Below are 17,208 nucleotides of genomic sequence, written 5' to 3' on the forward strand. Positions count from 1 at the left end.
CAGGGACCAAGATGGACCTGATTTTATAGCTTCCCCCTTCCTCAGTGCTGTGCGCATAGTAGGAGCTTGCTTGGTGTATGTGTTGAATTTGAATTTGCCAAAAGGGAACTATGGTTCCTGCCATCAGGCTTTTTTAGTGCCATTGAACAAGTAGGAATGCAAGCCATTAACAGTCTTGAGAGACAGAGAAAAATGTTAGACTGCGGCTCAGGCTCCAGGACAGAAAAACTCAGACAGAAATGGATAGGCACTGTGCACTGGGAGTAGCCCTTCCAGAAATGTCTTTGTCCCTTCGCATAACCATATACCATAATTTCATATATCATCTCAGGTAAGTCCAGGCTGGTTGTGCAGTGGTCGGGGTGTTGCATTTAATTGGCCAGTTGTACTCTATTTAAGAGACCAGAACTGGGGGTGTGGTCCCCCTTCAAGCCAGTTCTACCCCAGTCCTAGATTGAGCTCCAAACTGGACCACAGACCGAGCCCCGTTTTGGGTCTCCAACCCCCTGCACCATGTTTGGGAGCTACAACCCTCTGGTTGTATTACCCATCATCCAACCACCAGTGGGCCAGTCTCTCATTTTCTAATAGAAAGAACCGGGCCCATTTTCCAGCCTGAGACCAAGCAGTGCAAGGAACAAATAGCATTGTCTGAACCCCATATATAGCCATATTCCAAGCCTGCAGACATCCTAGTCTGGCCCAGCTCCCTCCTTCCTATCTATCCCTGTGAGAAAGCCATGGCTGACAAATTCTAGTCTCTTGAACCCAAATCTGCCTTTCGGGGGAGGAGATATGCATGTGTCTGTGCCAGTAGGTGGTGCCCTCAGCTCTCTACTCTCACTTGTCAGCCTGGGTAAGGCCCATCACTTTCCAGTGAGACAAAACCTTGTTCCTTCAGGGGCCCTGAAGTGAATGTGCAGACTCAGCCTGGAGCTCAGGTTACCTTGGCCAAAGCCCAGGGAAGACTGCTCTTTCCCTGGACGGACGGCCCCTTTCTCCTTCCTGCCAGGCATGCCTTCTTAGACTTAGAATCAGAGAGATCATCTAGTCCACTTTCATTATACAGAAGGGGCAGTGAAGCACCTAATGGGAACAGAGCCCAAGTGCCCAGCGTCACACAGCAAGTTACTGACAGCCCCCAAACTCCCGACACCCAGTTAAGTAGGCTTTCCACTGCACCATAGCCAAGGGTTTCCCCTGTTTCCTGCTGTTTGCCCATTGAGCAGGTTTCCAAAGAGGACCCTTGCAGGGGCTGGCAGAGAACAGTAGTCCTTCCAGGCCCTGCTGAACAGCTTGCCTCCTCCAGGAAGCCCTCTTGGGACTGTCTTATGAGAGCTCTGAATGTTGTCCTGTTGGAACCTGGTCACTTGATGTGGTCAGGTCATGCCTCCCTAGCTAGGAACCCTGGGAGAAAGAGACTGGATCTTACCTACCTCCTCTCCCTCCCATAGCCTAGCCCAGCCATAGCATAGATGCTGATAAGAAATGTTTGTTGAATGATTGACAGAAATAAATTCTTCGAAAAGGAATTTTCAGATACCTCCTTCAGCTCAACCAAGCCCCTTCTTCTCCTGCTTCCCCATATCTAATGCCTTAAAGTCCACACAGGACTTTTCACTAACCTCTGTGAGGCAGGAGGGCAAAGTGGTAAGGTAGCAGAGGAGGTATCATGTAGGAATGCGGGAGGTGGTGGGGGAGACCCCATCACCATGGGCTGGAGTTATAATAGCAATAGATAGCACTTTGAGGTTTATCAGGTGCATTTATTCCCTTGAAAAGATCCTTTTGGAAAACTTTAGTTAGTGTAGTTTCTCAGAAGAGGGAGCAGTAGAACTCAAGCTGGGCCGTGAAGGAAAGGCATCCGTGTAATATAAAACACACACAAGAGTAAGATGACTGATGGAGACACACCTAGCCCCAGTGAATGAGCAGGTGGGTGGGGCCCCATCCAGCCTGCCGCCTGGCTTGCCCCAGCTTCTGGGGAGGCTAGCCCATGAGGCCTCGTCAGCCATCTGGAGCTCTCTCTGAAGTCCCCCTTCCTTCCTGCCCCCATCTCCTTCCTCATGGACCCAAAGCTGAGTCTTAGCAGCAGCCGACAGGTAAGAGGGACCTGACCTGGTCTGTTGTTGCTATCAACACACACCTTCTGCCAGTCTCCAGCCAGGGCCTAAGTGGCCCAGATAGCGATCTGTCTGCACAGCTCACTGGCTCCAGCCCTTGGCCCCTTCCATTGGGGAAGAGGGACAGAACTAAGGTTGTGCCCCCTCCCTCAGCCACTTCCACAGGAGCAGCTGAGAGCCCAGAAGCCTTCCAGAACAATGTATGATTGAAGTTCACTAACCGCTCAATTAGGAACCTTATTGATTAGGAATAAAATAGCAAGAGGAAAAAAATGGGGGAGGTACCTGCGGGTGAGGAGAGCCACTTACCCAGAAGGGCCCAAGGCCGCCCTTCTGATCTTGCCCAGGCCCCTCTCCTTTTGCCTTTCAGGAGAGGCTCCTAACAGCAAAGCCAGGGGACACTTGGTCATGGGATCTGGAGCTGAATAGAGTCCTAACTCCCTCATTTTACAGAAAAGGAAACCAGGAGAGAGAGATGAAGCACCTTCTCCAGAATCCCATAAGTAGTAAGGACCAGAACTGGCATTTAAACTGCCCCTCAGAAGCACCAGAGCCAGGGATGCCTTCCCTGAGTCTAGAAACTATAGCAGACAATTTTCTCTCCCTGGGGGTCTTTCAGCACAGACCATGGAATATCATATCATGGAGTTCTTGGTCATCCGTGCAAGCTCTGTTGGAGATGGAAAAATCACGTTACAAACGGCAAGGACCTAGAGTTGGCAGAGCAGGGGATTCACACCCAGGTCTTACAACTGCAGGACTGTTCTTTCCATTACACTTTCTCAGGGCCACAGATTTGGGGGCTAATTACTGATTTTGACTTCCACTGGGGCTAGCAAAGGAAATTTAGTCTTGCCTCATCAGCAGAGTAGAACTCTTTCCATTGGCCCTTCCCCAGACCTGGATCCAGCATAGGGAGGTCAGGTCCAGAAGGCATTGACCAGATGGGTTCCTTGCTGTTGTTCCGGGAGGCAGAGAGGTGCTGCTTCTCCTGCTGCCTTGCAGAGTGGCAGTCTCTATTAAATGTCCCACTCATCATCTCCTCCATGATGGAATTCTAACCTTTCCAGAGCCACCGTGCTCTGTCACAAACATAGCTCTTTTTAAAAGAGATTAATTCACTGTGCGTGGTGAAAACAGTCAGGGAGGACCTCCTGCCTTTTCCCCAGCCTCTGCAGCCCTTTCAGCTGGCTCTCAGCTTGAAGCTGCCAGGGGGCTTTGAAATGGAGGGGCCCGCTGGGCATTGATTTGCAAACAAGCATAACCAAACATCAGCCTGGTTTTGTAAAATCCTGCATCTCAGGTCTTCCCAAAGCCACTATCCCTAGAAGTCCAGGGACACTCTCTCTTCTTATGGGACTAAGACTTGAAATTATACCTGTTAGGCACCCCTCCTTCCGGGGTAGTAAAGAAAAAAGGAGTACCAGCTGACATTTCTCTAGCACTATAAATTTTTTTTTAAGCACTTTATGAAAACAACCCTCTGAGGCAAGTACCAATTATTCTCATTTTACAGAGGTGAAAACTGAGGCTCAAGTTCTGATTTGCCCAGGGTCACAGACTAAGCACCGGAGAGCCACTAACCCAGATTTCCTGACTACACGAGACCAGTGCTTTCTGCTCTATCTTGCTTCTTGGCTATCATTCATTCATTTAGTTGTTCATCCCAGGCACAAGTAACTCACAAGTCCTACAGTGTCGGAACTAGTCAGGATGCTGGCATTTCGACACAGAACCAAATCAGGATCTGTTGCATGAGCTAGGTTTGGCCTCAACAGGAAAGGACATGGAAGCGACATATGATCACTGTCTCCTGAATGGGGAAGAGGGATTGTGGTTGTTTTGCATGGCCTTAGAGAGCCAAACTATAAAAAATGGAGAAATGGTTCAGGGAAGCATATTTTAGTTCACTGTAGGCAAGAACTTTCTATCAGATGTCCCAAAGTGGAATGAGTTGCCTTGCTAAGTAGTAGGAGATCTTCGAGGCTGGGTGAGCACCTGGCTGGGGATGTCCTAGACAGGATTCTTGGTCAGAGACCAGTTAGCCTGAATGCCCTTACTTGTCCTTGGCAGCTGGGATTCACAGCAGCAACTACAGCAGCCCAAAGGCTGCAAGCCCCTCAGGCCCAGGGAGAATGGAGACTCTCCAGGAGTAAAGACTTTGGTTTTGTCTTTGTGTTCCCAGTGCTAACACAACGGCACATAATAGACATTCACTAAGTGATCGTTGGCTGATTCGGCATCATCTTCATACCTTATAAGATTATAATGCACAGTCACAACCAGAATCGCATTTGAGCTTCACTAACTTTGTGGGGGACACAGTTGGATGAATTTGAGCTTCTCCTGTTCTCCGCTAGCCCTGGAGGCTAAGGAAGTGAAGGAACTGCCAAGCATTGGATCTGGTCCAGTAACCTCCAGTCTCCCTCCTAGCTGTGTGACCTCAGACCAGCACTCAACAAGTTCCTCTGGCGTTTGTGTTCTCTACAGTGAGGCTTCCATCTTTTTTTAAATTTGGGGGGGGGAAAAGTGGGGTTTTTTGTTCTTGTTGTTGAATAAGTTCTGTTATCCTGTGATTTCTGAGTCCCTTCTGATCCCTCTTGGATTGCTTCCCATCACTCCCTAATCTCCCACCCATCCAACTCCTGAGGCCTGCAGAATCCACTTTGAAGAATCATCAAACTTTTAGGGAATATATGGGTTTACTAATGAAGGAAAAGAGGAAGGAAAAGGAACAAGTCTGGGGCAGTCTTCCACGTAGGGCTGGCCTGGCTAAATAGTAGTCTTCTTTTAATCCCCAAATTCTCCTTCCCCACCCCTGCCAGATCAGCAGGAAACTGCCTTTGCTTTCACTTAAGTTTGCCAGAAATAGCACTAATTATTGATTCCTTTGGATGTTGTTGTTTTTAAACCTATAAATAACCCCTAGGAGAGTTAACACCAGATGCTCTCAGTAGTCACTCACACATTAGGGTGAATTAGTTCATTCAGCCTTTCCAGGTATTGGTTCCAGCAGTTGGCAGAACCATTCCTGGGCAAAATTTGTCACTGATACAGTTCTACATCTGTGACTATAACAACTTCTTCTTCCCCCTAAACCGCCCCTTCCCCCCTTCCGGAACCATTGAGCTACCAGGCTCTAAAATTCCTCTCTCTACCCATCTTTTAACATTTCCATTCCCCAAGCCTGGGACGCCCACTTCACTTTCTTTCATTGCTCAGCCCAAATGCTATCTCCTGCATGGGAACTTCCCTGGTGCTATGTCGATACTCATGCCTTTCCTCCCCTTGTGTTTATTTTGCCTGTACTTCTAGGCATACGTGTTATTTCTCCCAAGAGAATGTAAGTTTCTTGAGAGGACAGACTGGTTTTGTCTCTTGTGTCCTCAACACTTACCACAGAGCTTGGCACAAAGCAGATGCATAATAAATGCTGATGGATTGATTGATTGCCCATTAACCACAGCTCAGCAGTGAAACACTCTCTGTCTCCTTTAGGCTCTTGTCCGAAGGTGCCAATGTGAATGCCAGGCACAAGCTGGGTTGGACAGCCCTCATGGTGGCAGCGATCAGCAGAAACTATAGGTAAGAGCTCTGGGTCCCCTTGCCTTCTCCTCATTCCCCTTCTTCCCTCCCAGTTTCCTGACTGGCGTGCCTTTTACACCTTGGCCCAGGTTTTGCAGAGGCAGGGGAAAAGGAGCCTCTTCCATAGCTGTTCTTTGTTAGGGTCAGGACAGGCTGGGACAGGCTGGAGAGGAAGAAGAACTCCCATCGACCTATTATTGCTTTAAGGTTCAGCCAACATTTATGAAGCCCTTCTTGTGGACAAAGCCCTCTCTATTGGACTGCAGGGTGGTCTGGGGGCGGGGAGGAATGTAAAGTTTAGATGAGCCACAGTGCCTGCAGTCTAGTGGGGGATGCTTCAATGACTGTCAAACAGAATGAGACCTTTTGGGTGTATCACAGAGGTACATGTTCTGTGTGAAACCCGAGGAAGGAGATTTCTTTATTACTTTTCATTACTTCCTGTGGGGAATCAGGGAAGACTTCCTGGAGAAGGTAGAAGTCAAGTTGAGCTTTTAAAGGTTAGGTAAGAATTCATTCAACAAAAGGGTTTGCAGTATTGTTTTCTTCACAATCAGTCAACAAGCATTTATTAAGTCCCGGCCATATGCCAGGCACTGGGCTAGGCTTTGGAGGTACAAAGACAAAGCAAAACAGTCCCTGCCCTCAGGGAACTTCTACTCTAACAGAAGAGCTAACATGCACATCTATAGATATCTACAAAAGAGATAAAAGGTAAGCTGTGGAGTTACCTTGGGAGTCACTAGCACATGGGAGGAAGACTCACCAGAGGTCTTGTACTGTAGAAAGTGCCATTAAACTGAGGCTTGAAGTAAACCGGGGATTCCCCAGTCTGAAGAGGAAGAAGGGCATTCATTCCATGTTTGGAAACAGGCAGTGCAAAGGCATGAGATGGGTGTCACGTGAAGGGATTTCAATCAGATCAGGGCATGGAAGACAGAAATGTATGAAAAGGTGGGGAGGGTAGGAGGGAGCCAGCTCGTGCAGGACTTTCAGCGCCGGAGGAATGCAGCGTTCCCCTCTGGCCATCCTGCTGACAAACTGGAGCACATCCAGGGGAAGACAGCAAGGAGGGAGAGAGGATGCTTGCCATTGTACCACACTGCCTCCTTTGGTGCAGGAAGCTCCAAGTGGATGTGAAAGCGCCCCAAGCATTTGTAAGATGCTAGGTAATTTTTAAAGCCTTTTAAATAAAATTGAAAGACCTTTCCAGTCTTCTTACTCTTTACACCATCAACCCCCTCCCCTCACCCCATACACTTGTACTCCTTGATCCGGTGACACTGATCTCCGGGCTGTTCCTCCCACAAGACCCTCATTTCTCAACTCCTGGCATTTTCTCGAACTGTCCCCCCTGCCTGAGATGTTGTTCCTCCTCATCTCCTCCTCGTGACCTCTTGGATTCCTTTGAGTTCAAACTAAAATCCCACCTTCTATAGGAAACCTTTCCCAGTCCCTCTTAACTGTAATGCCTTCCCTCAGCTGATTATCTCCAATTTAACCTGCATTATATAGAGATGGTTTGTTCGTAGTTATTTGCATATTGTCTCCCCCATTAGACTATGAGCTTCTTGGGGGCAGGGACTGTCTTTTGCCTCTTTTTGTATCCCCAGTGCTTAGCACAGTGCCTGGTACACAGTAAGAGCTTAATGAATGTTTCTTGGCTGACTGACTGACTTCATGCACTTGTCAGTACCACCTGACTGGCCCATTTGCTGTTCTCTGATGTGATACGCCATTTCTCACCTCTGTTTTGTTGCACGGGCTGGCTCTCCCTTCTCCCTGAAAGGCTCATGCCCTCCTCCTCCACCTTTACCTCTGAGATCCCCAAGATCCCTTCGAGACACTGCTTAGGTGCCACCTCCTACAGAACTCCCCCAATCCAATCTGGTATATGCTTTCTGTTTATTTGTCTTTGAACATGCTTTGCTCGGCCCCCTCGACCCCCAGTAGCATGTAGCTTTGTTTCTGTATCCCCAACACCTGGCAGAGTGCCTGGCTCACAGTAAACACTGGTACCATGCTTCTTGAATTGTTGAATTGAAATGGGTGATGGTGGTGCTGTGCTGTTCCGTTAGATTGGAGTGCTGCTTCCTTCCCTTTCTACCTGCCAGATTCCTACTGCTCCTTCTGGGCTGTCCTCCTGGTAGCCTTCGCTGACCCCTCCAGTCTTCTTACAGCACTCACTGTCTGACTCAATCACCGGGTACTTAGAACAGATAACAGCTGCTATCAGTTTATCACTTCAGGATTTGTGCTGTTGCCTGCCCCTCCACATTCACCTTATATTTGATTTGCAAATACTTCCACAGGTGCAGTTTATCTCACCTTCTTAGAATGTGAGGGCCTTCAGGGCCAGGACTTACTCACTTATGGATCTGTATCCTTGCTACCTACCACAGCACCTGGTACATAGTAGGTGCTTAATGAATGAATACTTGTTGACTGGCAAAGTACTCTGACGTATACATTCTTATTTGATCCTCAACCATCTCAGGACTCTCCTCATTTCAAAGGTGAGGAAACTGAGGATGAGAGAGATCACATGTGCTCTTAGATAGTTATCTTTTAGATTCATAAATTTCTAAAGCTACAAGACACCTTAGAGGTCATCTGATTCATTCTCTTTTTCCATATGAACTGGGGTCTAGGTACTTAAATGATTTCCTGTGTTCTCACACACCGACATAGTGGCAGAGCTAGGCTGCAAAACCACTTCTTCTGACTCCTGTTCCAGCAACTATTCCTTCTATTACATTGTGCTTCTTTCTATTTTTTATGTGTGATAAAAAGTATAGGATTTGAGAGATTGGTTCTGGTCCCAGCTCTAGTCCTAACTAGCTGTGTGATTGTAAGCATATTTCTTCCCCATTCCTATCCTCAGTTTCTTCTTCTATAAAAAGTAGGTACTCAGTGGATAAAGCACTAATTAACCCCAATTGCCTCACCAAAAAAAAAAAATTAAATTAAAATTTAAAAAAGGGGGGGGGGGGACAGCTAGGTGGTGCAGTGGATAGAGCACCGGCCCTGGAGTCAGGAGTACCTGAGTTCAAATCCAGCCTCAGACACTTAACACTTACTAGCTGTGTGACCCTGGGCAAGTCACTTAACCCCAATTGCCTCACTTAAAAAAAAAAAAAAAGTAGGTACTCGGTGAACATTGATTCATTGACCACAAGCCCACAAATCAACCCATCAGGTATCGTTGAGCAATTCTTCTGCACTCCCTCCTCCACAGAGGCTGTCACACCTCTCAGCACTCCCACTCTGCTTAGGTTATAGGACTTGCTCTGTAGATGAGAGGTATATCCCCTCTTCCCTTTTGAAGAGGCACTCTGGGATATGCTTCAGTGGAGAACTCTTAATGAGGATACCTGCCATCATGAGGGTGGGGCAGTAAGGGGGAGATTATTTTGAGATTAAGCCACTCCATGTTATTTTCCTGTTGTTCAAATTTTAGAACTATGCCTTACACCAAGACCCTTAACAAATATTTGTTGGGTTGATTGGGACTGATAGAATATGCCTATGAAGGCCCTAGATAACCAATCCTCAGGAATGTTGTATATCTGAGCCTAAAGACTCCTCAGAATCAGGTTTTTAAATGCATAAAATAAGATACATCGGATTACGAAGGAAGTCAATTCTATTGAAATGCAGTTATTGGGGTCAGCTAGGTGGATAAAGCACTGGCCCTGGATTCAGGAGGACCTGAGTTCAAATCCAGCCTCAAACACTTGACACTTATTAGCTATGTGACACTGGGCAAGTCACTTAACCCCCATTGCCCCGCCAAAAAAAAAAGAAAGAAATGCAGTTATCACAAGATTTTTTTTTTTAAGTTCAGGAACACCAGACAAATTACATCAGTTGTAGAGGGTATTCCTGCTCAGTTCTGGATTCCACTAGAGACTTCATAAGGCTCTTCTGTGAGTTATGTATTTAACCTGACACCTGTTGTCTTATCTAGGACCATCAGAAAATTTTTTTTGGTGAGCCTAAGATAACGATGGATACATCTGGCTCATATGTATTCTTTTATTCCCAGGTCTGCCAGTGTGTTATTTAGGACTTCTAGCTAGGTATGCCTAGGCTGAGGCCTAATGAGCATACCAGTCATCAGTTAACTAACCCCACTGTTAAGTCAGAAGCAGGTTCTTAGAGTATCGTGTCTGTAAATAGAACTCATCTGAAATGTATGGTAAAGACTTAAAGGCCCTCTACTTCATCTGCCATATTGGGCAGAATTGAAGTCACTTTAGTTCTTTGTAGGTTCTTATTCAGTACCTACTATGTGCCCTGCTCTGAGTTGAGGACAGGAAGCAAAGAGCACCATCGTGTGTGGTAAGGAGTGGATAATGAGCCCGAGGAGGACTCAGTGAGAGGACCTGGGCTGGTTTAGCCTCCAGAGAGCAGAGTTGGGATGCACTGATCCCATCTTCACATATCTATGGGCTGTCTGGTGGCAGAAGAATTAGATTTGTTCAGCTCGCACCCAGGCGGCCCAAGAACTAGGCTCTTTATTGATGTCATAGAGAAGCACTTCTTGCTCAGGGAGGAAGTGGACTTGAAAGAACTTGCCCACAAGGAGATTCTTCAGTGTTACAGGAAATCAGATTTCAGCTCAAGGTAAAGATGAGCCTCCTAACTGTTAGTAAGTTTAACAGTGTTGTGGTGTTTTGGAAGAGAACTGGATTTGAGGTTAAAAACAAACAAATGAACATGAATTGGGGTCTCAGACCTTCAGTTCACTACCTTACGTCTGAGTTCTTCATACATTAAATGAGGGAGTTAGCCATGATGATTTCTACAGTTGGTGCCAACTTTAGATTCTATGAGGTATCATAGAATAATGGGCTTCCATGGCTCTGTCACTGTCAAATGAGACCCAGAGAACTACTTGTTGATGTTGTAGAAGGGCTTGTACCTTCGAAAGGTCTGAGGCTGCCCCTCTAGGATGAGCCCCTACAACACAGTTCCCTTAAGGTCCTTTCTCTTCACTCTTGCGACTTGGCTGTGCTATCTTTCCTGTGTAGTGCTTGCTTGTTTGACCCTAAGCAACTGAAGCTTGAATCTCTCTCTCAGGGTTGCAACCACAACTTCTTGTAACCTTAAAAGGCCCTTGTAAATATGCTCAGCCTATAACTAAATTGAATTAGTTTTTATTTGAAAAGAGAAAGAAATCCAATTTCTCCAAACACGGGACAGACGGTAGAAAATGCTTTGATGTTACAACCTCTCAGAGATGCTTTACTTAGTCACAAGTTCATAAGCAAAAAGGCTTAATTACTTGGGAAAACACAGGATTAAAACCAAGCACAAAGGATGAATATCCGCTGTCGAGCGGCACGATTCGAATCCATGTGCCGAGTTCGTGTGTGGCACCAACTTTGATGTGTGCCGGGACAAGCGGAAAGTCATGACCTCCTTGGGGATGCTTCTTCAGATGACATTTGTCAGACTTAGCAGGCGGAGGGCTGGGGGGCACTGGGTCTGTTTGACCACCTTTGATGTCCAGGCAGCCACAGGCCCTGTTGTTTGCCTGTCCGCAGAAGGATGGCCTGGGAGCCTCCCACCTTTCCTTGGGGACAATGATCAGCGATGGAGTGTGACGATTGTTGACCATTCCAGGAGTTTGGTGAACCAGAACAGAGCTTTGGGAGCTAGCAAGACCGAGTCTGGAAGGAGACTCAGCTGCACATTGTGGAATCACTCCACCAGGAGAGCCCTCCCTCAGGGCCCCCACATCCCTACTCTCAGCTCAAGTAAAGATGGTCTCCAAAGCCTTTTCAGGTACCTGGAAGAGTTGCTTCCAGGCAGTACTGAGTCACCTGTAAATGGAAGTGTGGAGGCATCAGCCCTCCGAACCTTGCTGTCTTCTGTGGAGTGAAGCTGATAACCCTGCCGCTTTCTTAGGACGGTTGTGAGGAAGAAGGGTCTGTGGAAACAATGTGGTGCTAAAACAACTGGAGCTGCAGTTCCTCCTGTTGTTATACATGGTGTCCCATTTCATTCATACATGAAGCCCCACGATAAAAGCAGGACAGGGACTATGGGATCTTGCAGTCAGAAGCAAGGCCGTCCAGTCCATGATTTTCCCAGTGTCATACATGAGAATACCAAAGTCCAGAGAAGAGACAGAAGGCTGTATAGGGGACAGAGCACTAGACTTGGGAGTCCAGAACCTCAGGCCTAAACCTCAGCTCAGCAACTTGCTAGTTGTGTGACTCAGTCAAGGTCACCTCCTCCCTCTGAGCCTCAGTTGCCACCTCTGTTAAATGAGTAGATTCCATCATTTGAGGCATTCTTTATTTTCTGTGTGTGGACAGGAAGTAGTTGAGTTAAGGAGAAAGGGATAGGTAAGATATAAATCCTCACCGGACTCCTTGAGAACAGGCACTTGGTTTACATCTTTGTGTCAGAAACATTGAGCACAGAGCTTGATACTCTTGTAGGCACTTGGTAAATGTCCACATTGAGTTCATTTACCCCTGAGGGCCACCTCGGGAATGCCGTCCCTGGATTTCTGAAGGTTTTGTGTGCAGCAGGGTTTAAAGTGGCCGTTTCTTCCATACCACTAACAAGGTTTTAGGACAATGCATTGGAAGTTCAGGGAAGCTTGGCTAGGGCCACCCATGAGCTAAATTCATTTCTATAAAATGAGGTAGAGTCATCAGTGATCTCAGAGGGGTCCTCCTAGTTCTAACATTCTGTGAATTGAATGTCATTGAATGACATGGCACTAACAAGAGACATTTGGTGGTATTAAATGAACACTGGTCTTAGAGTCAAAGACCTAGATTTGAGTCCTGGCTCTGACATTTATTAGCTATCTGATCTTAGGCAAATCAAAATCTCTGAGCCTCAGGTTCCTTGAATGTAAAAAGGGCAGAATAATCCTTGTACCACCTACTTCACAGAGCTCTTGTTAAGCACCTACTTTGTGCCAGTCTCTGTACCTAGCACCAGGGATACAAAAAAAGGAAAATAAAAGTCCCTGCCTTCAAGGAACTCACAGTCTAAGAGAGGATACAACGTGTAAACAAATACATACAAGCAAGCTACGTACAGGATAAATAGAAAATGATCAATAGAAGGAAGGCACCACAGTTAAGGGAGATTGGGACAGGCTTCCAGGGGACGGTGGGATTTTAACTGGAACTTAGAAATGCCAAGGAAGCCAGGAGGGAGAGCATGCCAAGCATGGGGGCCAATCAGGGAAAATGCCTAGAGCCAAGAGATAAGAGTATCTTGTGAGAGGAGCAGCCGGGAGATCAGTGTGTTGTTTTCCTCAGCTGAAATGTCAACTCTCTGAGGGGAGGTACTGTCATCTTTGTCTATATATGTATCTCCAGCACTTAGCACAGTGCCTGCAACATAGTAAGCATTTAATTGCTTTTATGCAACTAGGTGGCATAGTGGAGAGAGCACTGGGCTTGGAATCAGGAAGACTCATCTTCATGAGTTCAAAACCAGCCTCTGATACTCACTAGTTGTGTGACCCTGGGCAAGTTATGTTATCCTGTTTGCTTCAGTTTCCTCATCTGTAAAATGAGCTGGAGAAGGAAATGGCAAACCACTCTGCCAAGAAAGAGTCAATTACGACTGAAAAATGACTGAACAACAACAGATGCTCAAATCTATCTGTAGTGGGGCAGCTAGGTGGCACAGTGGATAGAACACCGGCCCTGGATTCAGGAGGACCTGAGTTCAAATCTGGCCTCGGACACTTTACACGCTTACTAGCTGTGTGACCCTGGGCAAGTCACTTAACTCCAATTGCCTCACCAAAAATAAATAAATAAATGCAAGGTAGTTTGGAAAATATGGCAGTAGCTATTGGGGGAATCAGGAAAGACTTCATGCAAAAGATGGTGCTTGGGCTCTGTCTTAAAGACTCTGTGAGGCAGATAATGAGAGTGTATTCCTCACATAGGGGGCAGCCAGTGCAGAAGCTCCAAGATGGAGGATTGTGTGTAAAAAAAAAAAGCCAGAAGGAAGGCCAGTTTGATTGACTGGCTGGTAGGCAGAAGGGGCAGTAATGTCTAGTGGGATAAGGAGGATAGCTTGGGTCTAGGTTGGGTAAGGGATTTAAAAGCAAACAAAGGGGTTTGTGTTTTATTCGAGAGGCTCTAGGAAGTCACTAGAGTTGACTGAGTGGAGGAATCACATGGTCATCTCTGCACTGAAAATGACCTTGGTGGCAGTGGTGGTATGGACTGAAGTAGAGAGAAGCTTGTTGAAGCAAGGAGGCCGTTGAGATCATCTGAGTAGGATAGTCCAAGAATCAGTGATGCCTTCTAAATAAGGATACTGTTGCCTTCAACAAAACTAGGGAAATATGGAAGAGAGGGAGGGTTCATGAGAAAAGATGAGTTCCATTGGACTTGTGAGTTATTATTGTTACCTCTAGATGGGTTCTTGAAAACATTCCTCTTTCAAAGAATTACTTGCCCACACGTTCCAGTCAGAATTTAAGTAAACATTTTTATTATATGACACACAAGGCATGGCTAAAAGAAGTCTAACTTCAGCTCCCCAGGAGGTACAGGTTTATGGCGTGTTCCTTAATCAGACAGCACATATAGGTATGGCTGGGAGAAGTTTAACTTCAACTCCTGGGGTGGTTTAATCAGTCATAGAGGTATGGCTGGGAGGAGAAGTATAACTTCAACTCCCTGAACAAAGAAGAAGATCATAATTTTATAGAGGTGAGAAGGGGGTGTTAAGGGCTAAAATTCTAGCTAAACTGTCTAAAATATCTAATGAGTGGTTACCAATGAATTATAAGCTTTAGCAAGAGTTAGACTTTTAAGCATTTATTAAGGAGAATAAGAATTTGGTAAAGAGAGAGAGAAAGGCCTAGATTCCTATCTATTAAAGGGAGAGCACATTTCTAGCTCCGCTCTCCACTAGAGTCCAAAGGAAAAAGCCCGAGACAGAGCACTAGTCTCTTCCTTCTTCCTCCCACTAGCCAATGTCACTTCCTCACACCAAAGAAAAGACTCCTGGTCTTGCCCTCAAAGACCTTCAGTTCATGGGCGGAACTCTTCTACAGTAAGTCTCCAGCAGGTGGCGTCATTCCAATCGTTACAGTTCCCCGCTTTGTTTCCTCAAGAAATGGGACGTTTCCTTGATGAAACAGTCAAAAATAACAGAATGTAATAACCTATGCTAACTAACAATATGTTAATAACAATATAGAAAAGGGAGAGAGGAAAGTTTTGTCCAGAGGGACAATTTTTTGTCCTCATGAACCGACGCTTTGACATTGGTCTTGCAAAGGGAGGGCCTCTGCAGAGAGTATATGTTACAGATGGTGTATATTATAACAGAAAGAGAAAAAGAAAAAAACCAACAACAACAAAACAAAACTGTTCATTTAAAGTCTCTGAAAGTCTTTTCTCAGATGTCCTCTAGGTGTAGTCGTGGAATGGAAGTCTTTTCAGGGGTTGATGTGTGGATGCTGGTAATCAGCCAGGAAAATTTCCTACAAAATTGAGTTTAACACAACTTTAAAATAGCTTTGTCAATAATCAAATGAAACAATGAAAGTTCTCAAAAACATGTCTAAGCGAATTTAGAATCTTACTTGTTAGACATGAAACATATAATAAAACAAAAATTGAAACATTCTTTAAAATTATAATATTACTAAAGCCCCCCCCATAGGGTAATTGAGAAGACAATTGCTGTGATATTAATTTTTTAAAATAATTTTTATCTTTGTTTCATCACTTTTTTGCATCATCTGCCTAATTATCCTCATGCCATTATGAGAAATTAAAAAATCTAATATAATTGGTAACAGATGTCAAGGCCAAATTCAACACTGTTATTTATCATGACACCTGAGATAATTATGGGGGTTACCATAAAAGAACAGAGAAATGATGGGATATGAGCATTCCCACACTTGAGCAATATATACTGCCCATGCAGTATGCCAGGCTTAAAATAGGTGGATGGAATATATATGTCCATGCCACTGAACATATTGGAGGAAACTAAGTCAGACTTAATCAGGTGCATGGGATTGAGATGTCCATGACATCAGGCATTTAGGAGGGAGCATAGAAGCCAGGTGTAGAAGTGAGATGGGTGGGATGAATACTTCCAGCCATCTGTACAATATTGTGGGGGAAAAGAGAATAAAATATTAAACCAAGAGAATCCAACCTCAACATTTGTCAAAAGCTGTTCCCTCGGCCATACCTTGACTTCTTGCATGTCTCCCCTTATGTGACAGTTCAGTGTCTGCTCTTGCATGTATTCCTCTTGTGATGGGGTGGCATCTTGGCCAACTGGCATCTGATAACTCAGAATAAATTAATGTCTTAAATGATAAGTTCCCATAATCCAAGTCTCATATGGATTTAAAAATTGAGGATAAGAAATGATTGCAAAAAATGTGAATACATCTTGACTCAATATAATATATAATTATGCAACAATTTTTTTTTACTAAGTATGCAATTACTTTTGTGAAAAATCAAAACCTATTTAAATACAAGTTAAAGCACAACACAATCCTAAAGAAAACTTTTACAAATGTTCCCCTTTTTTTTTTTTGAATATGCTTATCAAAAATAATACTTCTAGAATCAATTTACACTTGCCATGGCAACCAATTTGCCAGGAAATGCTTTAAAGAGTTCGATCAAATAATCAGTTGAGAGAAAAAAAAAACCAAAAACAAACAACTCGGAATATGGGAACACAATACTCCTAGAATTAACATTGTATTATGAAATCAAAACCATCTTGCAATGTTTCAAAATTAGATAGATGAATGAATAGAAGAAAATACACATGGAACAATAAAAGACAATGAAATTCAAACTAGGGAAATCTAAATGAATATGAACTTAATATTAATAAGAATCTTATAAAATATAAACTTGATCACATGACTATAAAAAGCTTTTACAAATATTCTCCTTGTTTTAAAAACTAAGTATAAAACACAATCTCAAAAGCATGAAAATAAACCCATACCATTAATTTCAAAATGTATATGTAATAGCATAGAAATCCTATGTAACCTCTGAATTGACATTAATATTCTGAGTGAATTCAGACCAGTTTTGATTCCAGTATCTAAAATCCCCAATACTCATATCAATACCTTGCTGCTTACTTCTACATTTCTGTAAAATATATACCCTTCCATGGCAAAAGAAGAAGAGTCTTGAACTATGATGATGATTGTCATTCTTATTCAGCTTAAGTTTTTCTTCTTTAACCCCTCTATATTGTCTGTCAGTCTTTTCACCATACAGATGCTTTATAAGATTACTAATTAAAGACAAAAGCAGGTTAGCAAAATTATGAACAAAACGAGCATATCTGGAATTTAAAGGGTTTTCTAAGGTTGTCTCAGAAGCATAGCCAGGCTGGGGAAGGGCTGAACCTGAAGCTACAAATGTAGTTAGAGAAAGTTGAGCATGCCCATCAGATCTCTGGACTTCCCAGGCTGGGGAAGCAATGGGCTTGGCCA

The 17,208-nt window shown here is 44.6% G+C and overlaps 1 protein-coding gene across 2 annotated transcripts in view; it reads left to right on the forward strand.

Moving 5' to 3' along the window:
• The window catches only part of CLPB (caseinolytic mitochondrial matrix peptidase chaperone subunit B), a 190,186-nt gene that overhangs the window by 24,071 nt on the left and 148,907 nt on the right, over positions 1–17,208 (forward strand). Inside the window, exon 3 of one of the 2 annotated variants that reach the window (XM_043993018.1) lies at positions 5,622–5,708. The exons of the other annotated variant lie outside the window; for it this stretch is intronic. Within the exon in view, the coding sequence (XP_043848953.1) occupies positions 5,622–5,708 (87 nt within the window). The remainder of the gene's footprint in view (positions 1–5,621; positions 5,709–17,208) is intronic. 2 annotated transcript variants of the gene reach the window in all.

This window comes from Dromiciops gliroides, chromosome 3, assembly GCF_019393635.1.
Source record: "Dromiciops gliroides isolate mDroGli1 chromosome 3, mDroGli1.pri, whole genome shotgun sequence".
Lineage (NCBI taxonomy): Eukaryota > Metazoa > Chordata > Mammalia > Microbiotheria > Microbiotheriidae > Dromiciops > Dromiciops gliroides.